Raw genomic sequence first — 15,418 nt, 5'->3', positions numbered from 1 at the left:
GACAGATCCGCGATAACACGCGCATCTATCGTGTCTTTTGTAAAATAAACCAGTTTTACAGGATCCTTTTATAACTACATTATAAAAACTTAAATACATGACTGTGTCGTTTGACGCAGACATTATGCAAAGGCCAGACAACTTCAGTTTGGTATCCGCGCTTGTCCGCATCTGACGGGCGTAAACATAACTTTAAAATGTTCGTAATTGCGTCCCTTGTAGTCGTCGGCACGGTCGCAGCGGTATACTGGTCTATAAATAGAGATAAACCATTAAAATATATTCTAAGTGAACTACAATACACTATAACCATGCAAGCAGTCGGTGTAGGCGGTGTTATCGACGACTGGGTAAATATAAGTAAGAACAAAATAGTGTTGCCAGATGCAAATAAAAAAATTGCCGTCATGACCGGCGGGGCCCGCGGCATAGGAACTGAAGTCATAAGAGGACTGCTCAAAGCTAACATGGTCGTAGTCATCGGAATCAGGAAGCCTGAACAAAGCAAGAAAATCGCTGAGACTATGGAGAACGGAGAAAATCTTCACGCCTATGAACTGGACTTGCAGTCGTTGAGATCCGTGAAAATATTTGCAGAAAAAGTTAATAAAAAATACCCCGAAATCCATATCCTCGTTAACAATGCAGGAATTATGTTCGGCGATTATAAACTCACTGAGGATGCAATGGAATCACAATTTCAAGTGAATCACTTGAGCCATTTTTATTTGACTCACTTAATGTTGCCAGCTTTAAAGAACGGAGGTTCCCTGGAGAAGTCTTCGAGAATAGTTAATGTCACCTCAAGCGCACATTATATAGGAAAAATCTCCTTCGATGACGTTAATATGAAGGAGCATTATGATACGATTGCAGCATATTGTCAGTCCAAACTAGCGCAGGTAAAAGGTTCTAGATGATTTAGTCAAGGAACATTACTTCTAATGATACAATGACATTTAAAAGCTAAATAAAACTGAGGCCATATTACAGAGTCATGTGCCAGTCACTTTACTTCGCCTACACTTAAAACAGGTTTTTGTTCATCATAATAATGCCTAATCACATGTTTTATAACGTGATAGACTTTATACAGGGTATTGGAAGACACTATACCTATAATTACAATATACATGTGTATATGTATATAAGCTGCTAGGTAAGGAGACCCTGTGAAAAATATAATAATGCCCCTAAATAGCAACTTAATGCATATAAAAAAATAACTTTCTTGTTACAGCTCCTGAGTACCAGATACATTAATCAACTGTTAAGCAAGGAAGGTTGCAGAGTCAAAAGCTATGCTGTCCATCCAGGAGTTGTGGACACGGACCTTTTTGAAAATACTTTATTGAAACAGATATTTCCCTGGATCTTGAAGCTATTTTTCAAAACTCCAGAAAAGGGTGCTGTATCTATCTTGCATGCTTGTTTTAATAAAGAGCTGGAGGACAAAGGAGGGTTATACATCAGTAACTGCATAGAAGGAATCAGTAGTAGATCTTCCAAGGATATTGAATACCAAAAACAGTTATTTGAATTGTCTTGCAAATTACTTGGCATAAGAGTAGAGGCATTTGGTAAAAGTTAAAAACAAGTTTTTTTGTGTTTCCAACTAACAATTGGAATATTGTAGACTCTAGCATTATATGCCATTATTTTCAGTGTTTTGGTGAGGTAGTTCATTGAAATCTGAACAGATTTTATTAATTGTTGCATATTTCTGAACACATTATTAAGTAACAATAACATAAAAAAATAATGTAATAAATAATATAATTTAAAATAATTGTGTTCTTATTGAAATTCTGCCCACAAATTCTGCCTACTTCATATACTTATCAATATTTTGAAAACTGTAATAGGTACCTAATTGGAACAGAACATAATTTCCTATTGCATGACACATTGCATAAGATGTAAACTATGTTAATATGTGTATATATTAATATCCTGCCTTAGGTAGCATAAACTAGTTATTTGCATACAATTTTAATCTATTTTATTATATCACCAAATCAAAAGTAAAACCCATATCTGATTTCAACTATTAAAGTATAATAATAATATTACTTACATGTACTTTTGTTTCTTTTTGTGTTTTTTTTTAGTATTAGTAGTATAGTTTTAATTATTTGTAATGTTAAGATTAATAATATTTACTTGTTAAGTTTGTAATATTCGTTAGTTTTTATATTGTAGCTATTATATAATTTCATTCATGTCTTCATGTAAGGTTGGGTATATTAATATATAAATTATGTATAAGTTAATGTCTAAGACATTAATTTTCATCTTGTTTTCTTATAAGACTTGAAAATTAGAAGTGGTTGCACTAATGTATTTATAGCCTGGTAACCTAAGTAGGTAGAAATTATGTGAGTTTATATGTGAACTGTTAGAATGTCCTTTTGTATTTTGCAAGATTTATACATATGGACACAATAAACAATAGAAATTCAAAAGTATTTTATAGAACAATAAAAATCATATTTTTAAAAGATCTATTGTATACCATTCATAATTGAAAGAGTGAGAAACTTACCGGCTGAAGAATCCAGACAGTCCTTTTTTCTTCAACTTGGCTTGATCATGTTCCGCTGTTGTCTCAAAATCATCATCTTTAGATGCACTAGATCCCAGTGAACACTCGGACAGACTGGATATGGTACTTGAAAAAGACCCTCCATCTTTCCCTCTTTGGTGTCCACTCACACTACCACCCCACTGTAAAGTACTCTTTGGAGAATCACTTGTATCACTTTTCTCACATGTTGATAAGGAATAATTTCCCTCATCACTGAAACTACTTTTTTTCGAAAGTTTGTCAATGTCATCCGGGATATCCTCCGCGGGTTTTTCGACTTTCGGACTTACGAAATGTAGTTGTTTTGTGATGGGATTATAAGCGAGTTGCATATTGTCCAGCGCTTCGCTGAGCCGCATCCCGCCTTTTTGGCATGGCGAGGACATCCTGCACTTTCGAATTTCGAACGCTTTTTAAATTCAGACACCACTTCCATGTTCTGTTTCCAAATTATTTGCACGCACAGCCATTATCGTAAATTATCCCATTCAAAATATAATTAGCGCTCAACTGTTTAATTCTATTTACGAATTCAACAAAACACATCACTCGGTTGAAAACAACACTCCAAATGTAAATAATTGTCCGCTAGAGATAATTATGTTTTGATTTAAATTAGAAAAACACAACCTTCGATATTTACGATGTCGAATTAGGAAATACTATTTACACGCCTACACTAATTAATGTAATTTAAGAGTAAAATCCCTTTCTAAAACTACAAATTACGATATTTATCTAATTAACTAATTTTGTTCTAAATAAACACAAAGCAAACACACCCATCTCCTTTTACTTTCCACTGTAAATAAATTGACATTTGCATTTTGTGTCGGGAGTTTCGTTCTAAAACATCCCACGACCCGCCGACATCAATTCGTTTATCTCGCAACAAGCATTGTGCGACAAAGACAGAGCTATATAACTACTATCTGTATCTCGTTTTTTATAGTGCCGTAAGACGATATCATGTAAATTAAGCGCATCTGTCATAATATGGTATAATGCTACCAGTTTCGAATGGTTCTTTGAAGTAAGTGATACGAATGGATTCAAGTACCAACCTTATTTTATAGCATAACACCAAATATAAATATTTCTGAACGAAAACTTAAAAGTTGCGTTTTGTTAATGCACCCGAAGGAAAACCTATATAGACACAGCAAGTCTCTCCTGTTGACAGACATTTCTTATTTTTTCTTTCTACTAAGAACAAAATCAATAAAACGAAAAATCTCTAGCAGGCATAATTTTAAGTTGTAGGATTGAATGATAAAGTCATGATGATGATGCAGTCATCTGCGCAGGAATACTTTTAGTGCATAGGCGGGTAAGTATAAGGAATCCCAAACAGAAAAAACTGATTTATCAAAATAATTTATTCTCTTGGTGTTTCTTTCTACACTGAAATCACTCGAATGTAAAATAGTAAGGTACATTTAGCTGTCGTTCGGGACAAAGGTCTTAAGCACAAGTTACGAATTCTTTATTAACTAACTAATATTATAAAAATAGATTTAATATAATACATGAAAATATTTACAATTTCAATATAAAAAGTACGTTTAGCAAAACACAATAAAAGCAATACAATTCATAAATTATATGAAATCACTTTGTCGTTAGGATATAATTTGCATTCTCAACTCTTTGGTTCTCTCAATTTACTATCTGTGGCACTCAATTCGGGGAATAATTCTAATACGCACAAGTCCAGAAGATTGTACACCAGCTGAAAAATAAACAATATAATGTAAGAAAATAACTTAAATAAGTTAAAGTATAATTTCTGAATAAAGTGTTAGTATAGACCATTAAATAATGTTTGAATTTGACAGCAAGACAAATAGATAGTATAAACCGCAGCACAAAACAGACACAATTAGAAAACTGTATTGTTCTAACAGCTAGCTGTCACACCAATCAAGCTATTTCATAATTATAGCAATATCAAAACGCATCTTTCTTTTTTAAAAGCAAAGGCATCGACCCAATCAGCCTACCTGTTTATTTAGCTGTGGTTTTTGTATAATCTCGAAAGCGGTGTGCACCGCTATGGGTAGGCCTGGACCTAACACCAGTGTGGCACTTGAAGGAATGCTGTTTAGAAGCTGGGTGCGCGCTAGCTCGCGCTGTTTCACGGGGTCGGAGCGCGGTGTTGACGCTTTCTTGCCGAAGAGAAGACCTGAAAGGAACGGCAAAATAAGGATTACACTTATATAATCATCATAAAACTAACCACGGTCACTCCTGATATAAAGACAAGATTTAGTTTTTCGTTAAATATTAGTTATATACAAGATATCTCAAAAACAACAAATATAATGATGAGATATCTAGTCAGTACGCATATTACTGGTGAGATGGCAAATGACAATGACAGCAACAAATATTAAAGATTTTGACAACTCATTTTGAAGTTTTCCAAAAAAAATAGACGGCTTTGCAAAGTTTGACGCCGTTGATAGTCAACCCATCTAGGCTCTAAAGGAGAACTAAGAAGACAGGATAAATAAGCGCAAACTATGCCACGCTGGGAGGAAAGCGACATACTTCTATTACTATATTTTTTTCCATTTTACGCCGATGCGTACTAGAACTGTCAATCGCCATACTGCTATTAGTCACTGACTAACTCATTCACTCATCACGAAATCTCAGAAACTACAAGTGCTAGGAATCTAAAATTTTACATAGGGGTTTATTTTAGGATCTAGGTGCTCACTGAGACAGGGTTTTGCTAAATTCATTCCCTAAGGGAGTAAAAAGGCAAAATGTGTATGACAATCCTATAGTTTTAATAGTAGGGTTTCACGCGAACGTAGTTGCGGGTAACATCTTTTTTTTGTGGTTTTATCTTGCGATCAGTCTCATTGACTATAAACAGATGAGTTGGGATTATATGGCACGGAGGACGCTACTCCCAGCGAAGTCGGTCCTTTCTTTGAAGTAGTCATTCGGCCTGACTGTCCTTATCGAAAATTTCTCGTTTCTTTTTTAGACGACGTATGGTTTCTGGAATAGTTAGTTGCCCCGCAAGCTGATTTGGGTGCACTTGTAATCTTTTTTTGTACTGGTATCCACGCTTGCATATTTCTTCTTTGACCATAGGAACATTTAGAATTTCGTGCACATTTGTTTTGATGAACCAAGGTGCGTTGGATAAATGTTTTAATATGTAGTTTTGCAACGGGTTTACAGCGGGTAATATTAATATAAATAAAACATACCGTGGCCCAGTCTAATCAGATGCGCCAATCGTTTCTCGCTCAGCAGCGCACAGAGCACGGTGTTGAGGTACCCGTTGAACACGTCATCTGCTATCCCCTTCGTCACACCCAACACGCTGCCTACCGCGTTGGAGACCACGCCGCGGGCTCTTATCACTTTTGTCACTGAAACAGAAGCATGAAGATAACTTCTTCAAGTAAAAACGTAGTGTTCATGAACCATGTACAGTCATGAGCAATATAATGTACCCACTTTAGGACTCTGTCGCACTAAAATATTTGACATTTAGTGAGACTTACAGTTTAATTTGTCAAAAAAGTTAGTGTGACATGGTACCAAAGTGTATACATATTATTGCTCGTGACCGTATGTACTGTAGGGCAAAGATAAATTATGAAATCCTTGATAAATAAGAGATTTAAAACTGACGATAAAAAAAATAATTTTAATCAACGTAAGTCCGACATTTTATTGCGTTTTTCTATGACGACACAGTGTGCTTAATCGGTTATTTTTTACTAAACGTCAAAACACGAAATTACTATGGAATTTGTATGAAAAAGCACACTGTGACGTCATAGAAATAAGTTATAAAATTTCTGACTTATTATTACGATTTTCTTGATTAAAATTCATAAATAAGTTTAATTGAAAAAAGAAAATGTTTTTCGTTAGTGTTAGATCTGTCTTTATTTAGTAATCAGAATTTCATCATTTATCTTGAACCTAGTGCAGTCGTATATCATGTACCCACTTTAGAACCCCATCGCACTATCATATTTGACATTTAATGAAACTTGCGGTTTAATTTGTCAAAAAAGTTAATGTGACATGGTTTCAAAGTGTTTACATATTAGTACCCGGGACCGTACACGGCCTAAATTAAGAGCCACGCTCTAGAAAAAAGAAAAAAGTATACTCACACAAAAAAACTAAAGAATGGGTGAACCCGTGCACTAAATTCTGTAGGCTAGCGCGTCTCACGCCCAGGTCGATGTACCCGTCTTCCAAATCCAAGTTGTTGCCAAATATACTGCTATGTATGTTCCGTACGTTACGGCGACGCACCGACAGAGTCTCTGGCTCCAGTTCCTCGCTTACTTCCAGCGCTTCTTCTACGTGGGTTGTACCTTGTTTTCTGTAAGTGAAAGAACGACTATTTAGAAGATAGGAACGCAGGGGAATAATCGCATGGGAATCAATATTAAGTATTTGGAACTGTTATATTTATGCACCAGGAGCCGTGGTAGCCCAGTTGGTAGAACGCTCGCTGTCACATTGAGGTCGCAGGTTAGAATCCAGCACAGGCCTAAACCAATGATTGTCGAGTTTGTTTTCGAATGTGGTTTCGATAAATGATTATCACGTGCTCAGCGGTGAAGGAAAATATCGTGAGGAAACCCACATTCCCGAGAAATGCATTTTCGGAGGGAGGAAAGGCCCGTGCTGGATTCAAAGCAGCGACCTCACAGTGAGAGTCAGCGTTCTTTCAACTGGGCGACCACGGCTTTGTGTATGTATGTATATTGCGTATTTCTAAATATATAAAAGGAGAAACTGACTGACTGACATATCAACGCACAGCCTAAACGGCTAAACGTAGACACTTGAAATTTGGAATGGACGTAGCTTAGGTACCGTAGAGGTGCATTAAGAAAGGAATTCCCGAAATTCCCACGGGAACGGGAATTAGCGGGACAATCCTTTTGTATGAAAAATCTAAACCGCTTAAGTTAGACGCTTGAAATTTGGCATGCAGGTACCTTAGTAAACTTAAAGCTTAATTGCAACAGGATATTGCAAAATTCCCACGGAAACGGGAGTTAGTGGGAAAAAACATTTGTATGAAAAAATCTAAACCGCGTAATATAGATACACGCCACGCAGACGAAGTCGCGGGCAAAAGCTGATTGTCCGAAAGTAAGATGATCCGTGCTTCGGAAGGCACGTTAAGCTGTTGGTCCCGGTTAATACTTACTGATGTAAGTAAGTAGTCGTTACATGAGCTATGTTAGGGACCTTTGCCGCATAAAAAGGCATATGATACTCACAAAGCCTGAAACCGTTCCATATCAGAGCACACGAGCAAGTTCTTCAAAAACGTCTCCAGATGCTGTCCCTTTTCCTTCCTCAACCGATGGGCCACTGTTTGGTACATGTTGGCTAAATCTGTACCATTGGCACTGAGGGCCGACGCTTGTACCACCATTGAGAAATCACCGTCGACTGAGAGGAATAGATGGAGGAGCTCACTGGTTTGCAGCAAGCTCTTTTGAAGCAACCTCTGGAGGAAATCCTCGTATTTGTACCGGAGAGTTTCTAGAGGGCTGTTGTCTCTGTAAAATGCAAAAGACATAACATAACAGCTCACGACTATATCCCAATTGGGGAGTCAAAGGTACATCCATTATAAAACGATTTTTTTTCAACATGCTTATATTTATTTATTTATAAAGTACAGCCTACAATAGTAAGTAGTGTAGTAAGTATAGCTTGGAACCTGACAGAGGGCAGCAGTAACTATCAGTACTATTCAGAGGCGGAGGACAGGAGTCGTAGTATGGCTTTGTAATAGACTACTCTGGGCGCCATCCCACTTACGTGAGACAGAGTACTGCGGGGCGGAATGCAAGAGAGAAACCACTGCCCTATTTTTCCCTAAAAAGTAGCATGGAAATTGCTGCACCGACAAGAGCGTGGCTCTTAAATTGATGATGATGAAAGTACAGCCACATCACATACATTAAAACATTTTTACCTTTAGAAGGTTACGGTATTGTGACTAATATATATGACAATTACGGCGTACATAACTAATGCTAGTATCCATAAACATAACCATATTGAAAATCACGTCAAAGCATCAATCCGTACCGTCTTCGGAGTTGTTTCATTGTTTGTGTTGCGTACACTCTCCCATTTTTATAATATTAGTATAGAATAGTATGGATAGACTCTAGGGAAGGCAGTACTTAAATGCATACGCTCATATAGATGAGATACAAACCAATAGTGGTAATAATACGGACCTTCTACTTGGCAACGGGAGGTCATGCAGCAGGTGGCCGTGGAACTCGTGGAGTTTAGCCCTCAGAAGGTGGAAGTCATTCTCGCTGCGCTCCACCGACCAGAGCCGCGCTCCAGCGGTGGACAGCCGGTGGACAGCCAGCGTGAACACGCGGACCGTGCCGCGCCGGGGTGGGGCTTGCTGGAGAGAAGGGATCGTACAGAGTATGAGCCAAAATCTATGATGTAGCGTTGTAAAAACCTCTTAAATAGTAAGGACACTGGCTGCTTATCTTTTTCAAATAATTCTTCCCTGTACAGCCACGAAATCTAATATGTATACACTTTGATACCATGTCACATTAACTTTTTTGACAATTTAAACCGTAAGTCTCATTAAATGTCAAATGTGGTAGTGCGACAGGGTTCTAAAGTGGGTACATGATGTTATCCATGACTGTACTATAGTCTTATTTCCGTAAAGGTTAGGTTATATAACTCTATTTACATATGTTTGGCGCCTTTTTTCTTCCGGGAAAGTTCCCACAGCGAGTACATCCCCGGGAACGATACATAAATGATTAAGGGTTGGTAGTCATCATCATCATCCCCCTAGCATTATCCCGTTTTTCACAGGGTCCGCTTACCTAACCTGAAGAATTTACAGGTCCGGTGTTTTACAGAAGCGACTGCCTGTCTGACCTTCCAACCCGCGCAGGGAAAACCGGCCCAATACAAGTTAGGTCACATACCGCCAAAAATGAATTTCTCGGGAATGTCGGTTTCCTAACGATGATGATGTTGGTAGAGAGTATGCCACTAAGGGGGTAAAACGGGGGGCAGAGTTTGTATCTATAGTTTTAATTGTAGGGTTACAAGCGTGCAAAGTTTCGGGTAATATAAAATAAAAGCAAAAATCTACTCACCAATCGAGTCTCGACATTAGTGAGCACAACTTTGCAAGTACTCAAGTCTTGTTCTCTGTCGTCGGCCGCTATACTATCCAGGAAGTTCAGTATATCCATGTTCTCAACACTGTCTCCATCTGATATCTCAGCGTTGGTGAAGCAGTCCAACACCTGGCCGTCTATAGCCTGAGATTTCAACGCCCCCTTTATTCTGTTACCTAGTTTTAAAGCTGAGTGCAAGAGTTTTTCCTGTGGTCTGAAATAAAAATGGGGAGAATCAGTATATAGAATAGTATTTTGAACAGATAGACAGGAATTATTTCATCCTTCTACCCTTATCCCATTGTAAGCTGAGGTTGGCACAACTTGTATTCTTCTTATTTAAGAACAAATGGCCTAAAAAATAAAATAAATAAATGGCCTTTATGGCCTGACCTAAGAGATTAGTTTTGTTTACTGAAATAAAACTTTTGTTATAATGAATTTCATTTCAATATGGTACAAGGAATCCTCCAGAGGCTTTATAGTCGTAAGACAACCACCCCCTTAGCATTATCCAGTTTTTCACAGGGATCGCTTACCGAACCTGAAGACCTTTAAAGTCGTAAGACCGAATAGCATACGACCACGGCTATCTCCTAAACATCACTATTCGGAAGTGATTTTACGTAGTCGGGTTTTAGGTTTTAAAGTTTATTTTTTTCGCTGAACTGTATCAAGCATTTGACCACAATCTGATTGATGGAACATGCCTAGAAAGTGCCTATTCACTTTTGCTTTCAAGAACCCCAGCTTGTACTTTTCGAGAAACAGATTTGCGGGCAGAGAATTCCAGACGCGGGCAGAGAGTATTAGAAACGAGGAACCAAAACGCTTCGTACGAGCTGGTGGGATGTTAACGACGTGGTGGGATTCCAGACCACGTCTTGTTGCCCGAAGACGAAAGGCTAACCACAGCTAAGGAAAAGGATAGAAACGTCTAGAATCCAAATCACCAACTCAAGCAGATATGCTTATCATACAAAAACCCGATTATCATCAAAACAAAGGAAGGTTACGTACGTTACATTTCCTAATTTAAAATTCGAGAATAATCGTCGTTTAGGAATTTATACGTGACAGATAACATATTATCAAATACCAGATAAATTAATAGATAAAACTTATCACTCATGTCTCTTCTCGCGTCATACAGGGTACTGCGGGGCGGAAGGCAAGAGGGAAACCACTGTCCTATTTGTCCCCAAAAAGTAGCATGGAGAATGCTACACCGACAAGAGCGTGGCTCTTAATGATGATGAAAACTTATCGCTAAAATGTTTCAATTTCAAGTAACATTACTCACTTTCTCGTCATGTGTTTGTGGAAGCCTGTGGGTATCCGCGAACCAAGTAGGAGCTTGTAGAACTGAAAACAAATACATTGTCACTGAACAATAACTCTGAAAATCAGATATAGTAAGATCGATTATCGATCTTACAACCCGCACGAGAAAAAACAGCACTATGTCGCATTAACTTTTTTGACAAAATGTACCGTAAGTCTCAGTAAATGTGAAATATGTTAAAGCGACAGGGTTCTAAAGTAAGCAGTATTCAGTATACTCAACTATGGTTAACTTCACACGCAATTGAATTGATTGGAAATCGTTCGTAATACTATTTATAGAACAATATTTCTCAGCCCCGCACCAATTCGGGTCGAGCGCCTCGAGGACCTTGTATGTGTTAAGGTAACAGAATATGTTACCAGCTTAAGAATAAGACTCGCACGCCACTGATGTTGACCTATGTATACATAACGAAGTTCAAGTTCAACACAGACATTTTATGGCCATAAAAGTATATATATTTATTGAAATCGAATACATTTATATTGTGTTAATACTTAATATATCTTGAACTATATAGGTGTTAGTGACGTCGTAACGAAAACTTTGAGGGATGATTGAGACCATGATTCTGAGATGATATGAAGTAGAATTTTCCGTCGCAAAAGTATGGAACAGAAAATAATAAAAAGAAAAACAAAAATTTTCATGAATTTTCCGACGGAAAATTCCACTTGATATCAACTCAGAATCATGGTCTGAATCATCCCCCTCAGTATTTGTTACGGTGTCACTAACACCCATACCTACTTGTATGGGTACAGTATGTACTTGTGCGGGGTGTAAGTGACATCGTAACGAATACTGAGGGGGATGAAACAGCTGATTATTCTGCGTTAATATCAAGTGGAATTTTTCATCGCAAAAGTATAGAATTGAAAATAATTTTAAAAAAAACTAAAAAAAATCATGAATTTTGCGACGGAAAATTCCACTTGATACCAACTCAGAATCATGGTCTGACTCATCCCCCTCAGTATTCGTTACGATGTCACTTACACCCCGTATAAAATTACCTCCTCACTATGTAAAAACCTGGGCAGCATAATCTTCTCTAACTCCCCGTGAGAGTGCCTCGCCGCTTGGTATAGAGCCCTGCTGGTTTGTAACCTGCAAACAATAAAAAAATCATCATCTCCCTAGCATTCGCTTATGTTATTTCTTTTATAGCACTCACGCATTACGGAAACTCACAAAGATATTAAATCGAAATAAATCTGACTCGGGACTTGAACCCGCAGCTCTTGTGAAGCCGGGAAGAGCGTGTTAACTATTACACCACCAGGTCCTCCTGTCCTGGCTTGAATTTTTTCAACGTTTATGTTATATCTTTCCAAAAAAAGATGCATAAACCATATTTCGTATGAAAAACGTACCGTCTTAAAACTCACCTCTTAACACTGTTAGGCTCAGAATGCAGCAGCTGTTCAAGCTCGTCAGCGAAGGGGCGAAGCGCCTCGGGAACCACAGTCTCCGTGGCGAAGTACCTCTCGTACATATCGCAAGCCTCCGCATGCAGGGCCGACACCTCGTCTGGAGCTAGTTCAGGATTCAGGATTTTCGTTTGGAATGATTCTGGAATTAAAGAAAGAAAGAAAGAAAATATTTATTTCCATATTAAGAATTTATATTTATAAATAATAACAATATTTTTTTGTTTCTTTTTTATTTTATTTTTTTATTTATTAATAATTTTATTTTACTTATTTTAAAGCTGAAATCGTGATTGGCTATACAGGTTGCGTAAAGCTGCAGTAGTTTTAGGCGGGTGAGACGTTCGTTACGCAAAAAATGACGATTCAAAGTGTAATTATGTTACCTACTGAAAGAAAGATATTTTTGAATTTGACTTGAGCCGATCATGTTTATAGAATAGAATGCTGCCCGGAATAATAGGTGGGCAAAAAATAGAGGTAATACTAACAAATAGTCCTTGGTCAGAATTAAAGATGTTTCTCAATATTTAAAAAAAAACTGTCACCTCTCAGAGGCTCAATAATATATCAGATTTCATCTAAATCCGTTCAGCGGTTTCAGCGTGAAAACGTAACAGACAGACATACTTTTGCATTTATAATATTAACTGTGGATTTCTGTTATATTGCCTCTTAGTTGTATTAACAAACAATCGTTTATACGAATAGCTATGAATTCTATGATCTGTAGCTGACCTTCGCAAGGCCGTTATTATCATCTGCATAGAATGGGTCGTTAGTGGCTCAATTATATCAATTAGGTAAAACGAGGCAATGAAAATATTGCTACGATAATAAGAGTCACGGATATTGTTCATACTTCTAACTTGCTGCCTTCGCGGAACGGCAACCACGCCGCGCGCTTATCGAATTATATCGAGGGCTTCGACGTTGATAGCATTCGCTGCGTTTATGAATGGACGTTATATACGATCCCGACATCCCGATTAGATATATAGAGGCTTTCAAATATTTTCCTCTCAGACGACGCCCTGACGCCGTTTCCCATTTGTCCGGCCAAGTAGTTAATGCCACTTGCGGCACTCCTCGATATAATTCGCACCGCGCGCGGCGCGGTTGTCTTGCAGACCCTGCTGGAGGCGAATAAAAATCATAGAACTAGTTTTCGCGGACACGTCGTAATAATCCGACAGAGGGATGTGTCCTTTCTAACAAATTTGTCACTTGTTATGGGTGATAGGCTGACCCCTTGTCATCATAAGATTAATCATATACATCTGAGGAGTTCGTATCAACAGTGGCTGCAAGTTGTCTTCTGATTAATTGCGGCTCTGCCCACTCCATTAGGGATTATGTAACTCATCATTCTCCTGCCCACAACATGTATTCCTCTTCTATTCACCTCTGTCAGTCATTACCTCAGTACTCACACCTTTCACACATATATCCTTCCAATCCATGTAAGTATGAGTCAGTCCGTCGAACGTTCTAGAAACAAACTCACTGATATCCTTGTAGAACTGCAGCAGGTGTATGTGGCTGGTGGTCTTCATGTACTGCATCAGCGCGTAAAAGTGTTCCTGCTCGCTGATCACCGTCTCCAGGTCCATGCGGAGCAGCCTCGGCCGCTGGGAGTACACCGAGTCCGTCTGACGAACGAAGGTTTCGAGGAATTCTACCTGTTGGATAGAAATACAAGATATTTAAGGTGATTCGTTTTCCATACAAAAGTTGATGCAGTGCTACAGGAAAACGGATAGAGGAATATTGTTATAAAACCGATAAATAGTAATATTTTGGTGTATTATTTTCGCAAACTAACAAAAATTTAGGGTCCGAATACGAGAAGTACCATATTTCAGACCCTCAATTTTGATCAATTCTACATTTGTAGTGGTGCAGATTACAGTGTATTTGCTGAGCGTGTAGTGGTGTCAATGTTAGTGTGTGTGCGTGATAGTTTTTTTTTCTCTAAAGGCTTTGACTACTTGACAAGTGTAATAGAATGTCAGTGACAATTTATAAAGAGATTTTGTATGAATAAATAAAAAACTAAAAATATTACAATCTGAGAAAAGGAATATTGGAAAAATATTTTTGTTTTAACGCATATTTTTTAAACATTTTTAAATAATGGGTAAGTACCGTGTTTTAAAAGAGGACATATATTATAATAAAAAATCAATACATAAAATGACATGGCTGTATGGGCATAGTTCCCTTTGCCTTACCCTTCGGGGAAAACCAAATCAAAAAAAAAGTTGTTGCATTTGCCGGCCTAAATAGTAGTCATTTATAATTAATTGTTTTTCCATCCAACATACAGATTTATTTATATTCTCTTTGCCGCGGACTTTTTGGTGGGACCGGGAACGAGAAGGTTGCTTTCTTCATTGAATAATCTAAATAATCAATACGAAGTGGTGTTTTGTGGTTAATGATCACATTAAGTTAGTCGGAAAACATTCCCGATAGTATTATTAAATCGGAATATTCAATAAACAAAGTGTACCTATCTATTTTCGCTTTGCGCCAACAAGCCGCTTACTTCGTTTGGGGTTTGGAGTAAGAGTCTGTGTGGGGGCTTAGGTTTCATCATTTCATTAATCATCATCAAGAAAAAAAAACACAAGACATGGCTGTATGGGCATAGTTCCCTTTGCCTTGCCCTTTGGGAAAAAAAAATAAGATAAATTTTGAAATTCTTATGTTTAATAAACAAACGGCTTTTCGGCGGGAAACGGGAACGGGACAGTTGCTTTCTTCATTGAGTAATCTAAATAATTAATACGAAGTGGTGTTTTGTGGTTAATGATCGCATTAAGTTAGTCAGAAGACATTCGCGAGTGTTATTATCTGA

General features: G+C 37.8%; 3 protein-coding genes across 3 annotated transcripts in view; 1 reads left to right on the top strand and 2 right to left on the bottom strand.

Moving 5' to 3' along the window:
* The window catches only part of LOC126372737 (TBC1 domain family member 12-like), a 76,669-nt gene extending 73,263 nt beyond the window's left edge, over positions 1 to 3,406 (bottom strand). The window contains exon 1 of the mRNA XM_050018608.1: positions 2,546 to 3,406. Within this exon, the coding sequence (XP_049874565.1) occupies positions 2,546 to 2,973 (428 nt within the window). The 5' untranslated portion in view covers positions 2,974 to 3,406. The remainder of the gene's footprint in view (positions 1 to 2,545) is intronic.
* On the top strand, positions 21 to 1,787 carry LOC126372784 (dehydrogenase/reductase SDR family member on chromosome X-like). Its single transcript, XM_050018672.1, has 2 exons — positions 21 to 902; positions 1,241 to 1,787. The coding sequence occupies exons 1-2, from the start codon at positions 198 to 200 to the stop codon at positions 1,589 to 1,591; spliced, it is 1,056 nt and encodes a 351-aa protein (XP_049874629.1). The 5' UTR covers positions 21 to 197; the 3' UTR covers positions 1,592 to 1,787.
* A 541-nt stretch (positions 3,407 to 3,947) lies between the features above and the next one.
* LOC126372833 (uncharacterized) overlaps positions 3,948 to 15,418 on the bottom strand; it is a 52,439-nt gene continuing 40,968 nt past the window's right edge. The window contains exons 25-35 of the mRNA XM_050018742.1: positions 14,063 to 14,237; positions 12,514 to 12,697; positions 12,139 to 12,232; positions 11,078 to 11,139; positions 9,751 to 9,988; positions 8,848 to 9,026; positions 7,870 to 8,154; positions 6,742 to 6,956; positions 5,818 to 5,982; positions 4,591 to 4,772; positions 3,948 to 4,319 (exon numbers count right to left, since the gene is read on the bottom strand). Coding sequence (XP_049874699.1) covers positions 4,230 to 4,319; positions 4,591 to 4,772; positions 5,818 to 5,982; positions 6,742 to 6,956; positions 7,870 to 8,154; positions 8,848 to 9,026; positions 9,751 to 9,988; positions 11,078 to 11,139; positions 12,139 to 12,232; positions 12,514 to 12,697; positions 14,063 to 14,237 — 1,869 coding nt within the window. The 3' untranslated portion in view covers positions 3,948 to 4,229. The remainder of the gene's footprint in view (positions 4,320 to 4,590; positions 4,773 to 5,817; positions 5,983 to 6,741; positions 6,957 to 7,869; positions 8,155 to 8,847; positions 9,027 to 9,750; positions 9,989 to 11,077; positions 11,140 to 12,138; positions 12,233 to 12,513; positions 12,698 to 14,062; positions 14,238 to 15,418) is intronic.

Source organism: Pectinophora gossypiella, chromosome 14, assembly GCF_024362695.1.
Source record: "Pectinophora gossypiella chromosome 14, ilPecGoss1.1, whole genome shotgun sequence".
NCBI lineage: Eukaryota > Metazoa > Arthropoda > Insecta > Lepidoptera > Gelechiidae > Pectinophora > Pectinophora gossypiella.
This window is presented reverse-complemented; position numbering and strand designations above follow the sequence as displayed.